Source organism: Coturnix japonica (assembly GCF_001577835.2).
Source record: "Coturnix japonica isolate 7356 chromosome 1 unlocalized genomic scaffold, Coturnix japonica 2.1 chr1random1398, whole genome shotgun sequence".
NCBI lineage: Eukaryota > Metazoa > Chordata > Aves > Galliformes > Phasianidae > Coturnix > Coturnix japonica.
The window spans coordinates 1-4,704 of NW_015439023.1; the positions used below are offsets into that span (position 1 = coordinate 1).

Here is a 4,704-nt window from a genome sequence, read left to right on the forward strand (position 1 = left end):
AGGGATATGATTTAGTGTAGGGTTGTTAGAGTTAGGGTACTGTTTAGGCTGCAGTTGGACTTGATGATCTTCAAGGTCTTTTCCAACCTGGGTAATTCTATGATTCTATGAAATGACACACGCTGGTCTTTCAAGGAAGTTAAAGAAAAGATGACATATTTGTCTTTTCAAAACTGTCTAACAACAAACTAGTCTATTACAGAAAGCACGTGCAAATCTGAAATAGAACTGGTGACAGTAGCAGTTAAATCTGGTAATATAGAAGTACAACAAAAATAAAATACCTTTCTTAATCTTTCAGGAGAAAATTCCAGACCAACTAGAAAGAGAGTGAAGAATACACCAAATTCTCCTAATGTCTCCACCTGCACAATAGACTTTTAAAAATATAAAATAAATATCGGTGCATAGCAATCTTACTTATAGAGCAAATTGCGAGTATATTTACAAAACCAATAGTTTCTCATTATGTTCCCATAGGAAATTCACTTGCCAGTAATATAGCAACACAAGTTCCCTCAGCAGTGTAGTTCCCACTTCCTCGCGGTCTCTGAAAATCCATTGCTGAATCTTTCTAATGTCAACCATACATAATGTCTGTTTCTTAACTTAAAGAGTTGACTTAAAGGTCAACCTTCATGTACTACTACATGTCAGTATCAGTAAGAGCCCATGTAACAGCAGACATTGTGAAGACATAATTTCTAAGCAATTATGTGAATATTAACATGATACACACATTTAGCATCTATCCTGTTGTGCCTGTTGGCCAACTTGTTAATGCACAGCAGACCACTACTCACAACATGTGCATTTGAAGTTGGACATACCACTTCTTATATTACTGTTAAAAATGTCAATAAATGCAATCAGTCAAGAAACAACATGTGTGCTTACCTTAATGCTATTTAATCCTGATGGTCCTAACAGTACGCCACAGATGATATACCCAAACATAGTTGGCAATCCTATCATCGTGCATAGCCAGCCACATGGCAAAGACAACATTCCTATTGTCACAATATCCTAATATGTAAAATTTACATGTTAGTATAAAGGATACACAAATTAGTGGCGCAATTAAAGACCATTGCCCTTCCAAAGGAAAATGGAACTGTAAAATTACATGTAGAATACCGCCTGAGAAAAAAAAAACAAAACATTGGTGAACTTACCTAAACACAACTGTAGGTGTGAGCACTTCTGCTTGCAGATGAAGAATTCAAAGTACTAGCCCTTTATTAATAAGTAGCTTTGGGGAATTCTGATCAACTTATAAAGTGTAATGTAGGAGGTGTAATTAGGGCTGCTGGAGAGACTGACTGTTTGCATTAAAACATAATAGTGGAATAGATCAGTATTGTTTTAAAAAAAAAATCTCAATCCACTTATTCATCATGAAGAACAAATACAATAACATACTGATGCATTTTGCAGCTTCCATTCCTTTATCACAGTACATGAATATATAAATCTCTGTTGTGACCATATGCAAATGGCTTATCAGGTATACTAGTAGCTTGCTTTAACTACGTGCTGCCCCAAAGGAGCAACAAGTTAAGCTAAATTTGAACATACAAGCTGATGGGAGTAAGTCTTATAAAAAAGACAAGAGCATCTCTAAAATTATTACCTTTATGAAATGATGATCAGCACGAGGAATGGTTGAATCCCTGGGCTTGGTAAGGATATACTGGTTGTTCTGGGAATCAATGAGCATACTAAGACCTAAGTCATCCTCTACTTCTCGTTTTGAAGCATTTCTTTTGGAGTTGGCTTCATCTTCTTCCACCCTTAAAACTGCTTCAAAGTTTACACCTCTTACCTGTAAGAAAAAGAAGGAAAAAAAACCCAACAAAACAAAGATGTGCATCTATGAAGCGTACATTAACAAGGAAGGCTATTAGCTGTGCTTGAAGTTACTCCAGAATGTGTTCACATTGACTAAAAACACTGCAGCTTCTTTTAATATAAATATTTTCAACCTTTTTATCAAAACTTGATGTTCATAACTGAAAATGCTTTTCATTTTAATCAATGTGAGGTTTTCCAGGCCAATTTTCCAATGAGAAAAAAAACACATAAAGATGAGGTTTCAAAGCTGTAGAATTCCAATGCAAGAAACTGAAATAAATACTGAAGTCTGCAGAATGACTGAGAAGTACAATATCTCTAACCAAACATCAGCATCTGAAGTGCTAGAATGAGAGGTTGGTGACCATTTTCTCTTCAGACATTATGGAAGTTGCATTTCACCCACTTTTTGCCTACAACCTGCTTCTTTATGACTACTCCACTTTCACCTCCCTAAGCTCCCCACTTACCATGCTATTTTCCATTGCAGAACCAAGTGTCCATTGTCAATTCTAAGAGATCAAAGCAGGTTTTCATGTTTTCAGCTGATGAGAGAAAGCAGGAGCAGCTGCACGTCACATACATGCAAACTGTTCTCACAGTATCAGAACAAAGAAGAAAGGCTTCCCTACAGTCAGCATTCATGAAGAACTGTTTCTAATCAGAATGCATAATAGGTTCCCAATCCTGTTGCTTTTCTGTTATCTACCCCTCCCCTCACAACCTTATTGCCACTACAAGGGGGAAAAAAAACCAACAGAGTTTAGAGCGTACTGTTAAATGCTGACTTCACAGTTTAAAATACACTGATTTTTATATAAGAATTATTTAACTGCTTAGTGCAGTCTCCCCATCTTTACCTAAAAACTGAAACATTAACAAGGTACCATCTTGAGAATCTGAAGTTATGAGGTCAGTGATAACATTCACTAAGCAAAATGACATATTAGATACATCAGCATCAAAGCATCTACTTTGAAGACCTGGGATTCTAAATTCATACAGAGTTTGTTGAGCGTTCCTTTGTATTTAGTAGCTGCGTGAATAGAAACTAACCAAACTTCTCTGTATCAAAACTTAAGTTATATCAAAGACCATGTCAAAGTGACATGATTGGATAAATGTATTCATCCTCTAGTGAAGCTCAGTCTAGTTCAGAAACAGTATTAGGAATAGAAGGAAAATGTTGCAAGGTTAAGGCAATTATCTCTATTTGAATATATATCCTCATATATCCTTGAATATATATTCTTAGCAGTTGGCTTGAGAGAAAATACACTAGGCAGTCCTCACAAAGATGGGGATGTAAGTAATCCATCCCTGGCAGTGTTCAAGAGGTGTCTGGATAGGGAGCTAGGAGATATGGTTTAGGGGTTTTCTGTAGGTATGGTAAAGGGAGGACGGCTGGACTAGATGATCTTGTAGGTCCTTTCCAACCTTGTGATTCTATGATTCTAAGTAGTCCTCGAGTTTGAATTTCATTACAACTTTTCTGTACTTCATGACTAGAGATATAAGACAAAAAAATAAAAGAAACACTGGACAAGAAGAATAACTTTGTTCTCTCCCTTCAATGATCAGCTATTGCAGATGAATAGTACTCCTATCACTAAAATCGGCTGTCATATCCCAGTGTAACAGAAGAGGGCACTCTAGCAAGCTCTTCTCTACACTCTCGGTCCAGCTAGGTAGGATTACCTGGAGGTATAATTGCAGCTGTTTGGTGCAGACAAAAAGCTACTCTCACTTTCCCTCAAGAGAGTAGTGCCGCTCTACTACAAAGCAGGCTCGAATCCCGGGGGTTGGACTCGATGATCTCTAAGGTCCCTTCCAACCCGCACGAGACTGTGATACTGTGACTATGACTCCCATGAGCTGTCTCAGTGAGACGGAATACACTTGTCACTGTAAGTGGTAGTTACAGGGAGTATTTCCAAATCAAAGCAGAGAAATCTACAACAAAAAGAAGAATGATTCCTGTCTGCTCATTCTTAACAAGCAATTATTCTACTACTAAATGCTTTCTTCTCTTGAAAGTGAAGTGAAAACAAACACAGAGCCAAAAGTTGTTGTTTTCTTTTCCTCTTTGTTTGTTCAAAGCAGTGACTAAAATCCTAATAACTATCTATAATACAAGACAAATACCCCTACAATGCAAATATCAACATAAACACAAATACACATGAATGAAAAGACAGCCCAAAACCTTACTTACAGATTTATTGTCATCAAAGGCATGCTCTTCTATTTCTTCCTCCAGTCTATCAGCTGCCTTCCGGACATCTTCAAGGATTTCATCGAGCATTGACAGGCTTTTGTTTTGATGCTGCATGTTCTTAAGGGCTTCAACCTGATGCTTTTCTGCTGCTAAGAGTTCAACATATTCCATTTCTTCCTGTCGAATTTCAGAACACAGATAATGCGCAAGCCAGGCCTTTATGTATCAAAATGTTGATATTAACAGGAGCTTCTTTTGACATAAAACATCTTACCAATAGAACTGCAGAAGCAATATAGACATTGTAACAGTGGCTGAATAATGTTTTTATTGTAGCAGTCGTAACTGAGGGAAGGGGGTAAGGAACACAAGTAATCCCTAAGTCAGACTCCATTGCTTGAGCACACAAGTTTCTATCTCTATTTTTCTTATACTGCCTGAGCTAGAGATCAGATAGACATTGTTCTCCCTTTGGTTATGTCTGCCTTTCCCACAGTGGCATCTACAATGGTCCTAAACACCTCTGCTGGAACAAATCACAGAATCACAGAATGACCTGGGTTGGAAGGGATCTCAAGGATCACGTAGTTCCAACCCCCCTGCCTGGCAGGGCCACCAAACATACACCTTTA

At 37.6% G+C, this 4,704-nt stretch overlaps 1 protein-coding gene across 1 annotated transcript; it reads right to left on the bottom strand.

Annotated features, from left to right (window-relative positions):
• Positions 1 to 173: 173 nt before the first annotated feature.
• On the bottom strand, positions 174 to 4,288 carry LOC107306761 (transmembrane and coiled-coil domain-containing protein 3-like; the record flags this gene model as incomplete). Its single annotated transcript, XM_015850106.2, has 4 exons — positions 174 to 377; positions 898 to 1,026; positions 1,634 to 1,825; positions 4,070 to 4,288. Coding segments are annotated over 4 exons (729 nt in total), but the record flags the coding sequence as incomplete, so codon positions are not given.
• Positions 4,289 to 4,704: the final 416 nt, after the last annotated feature.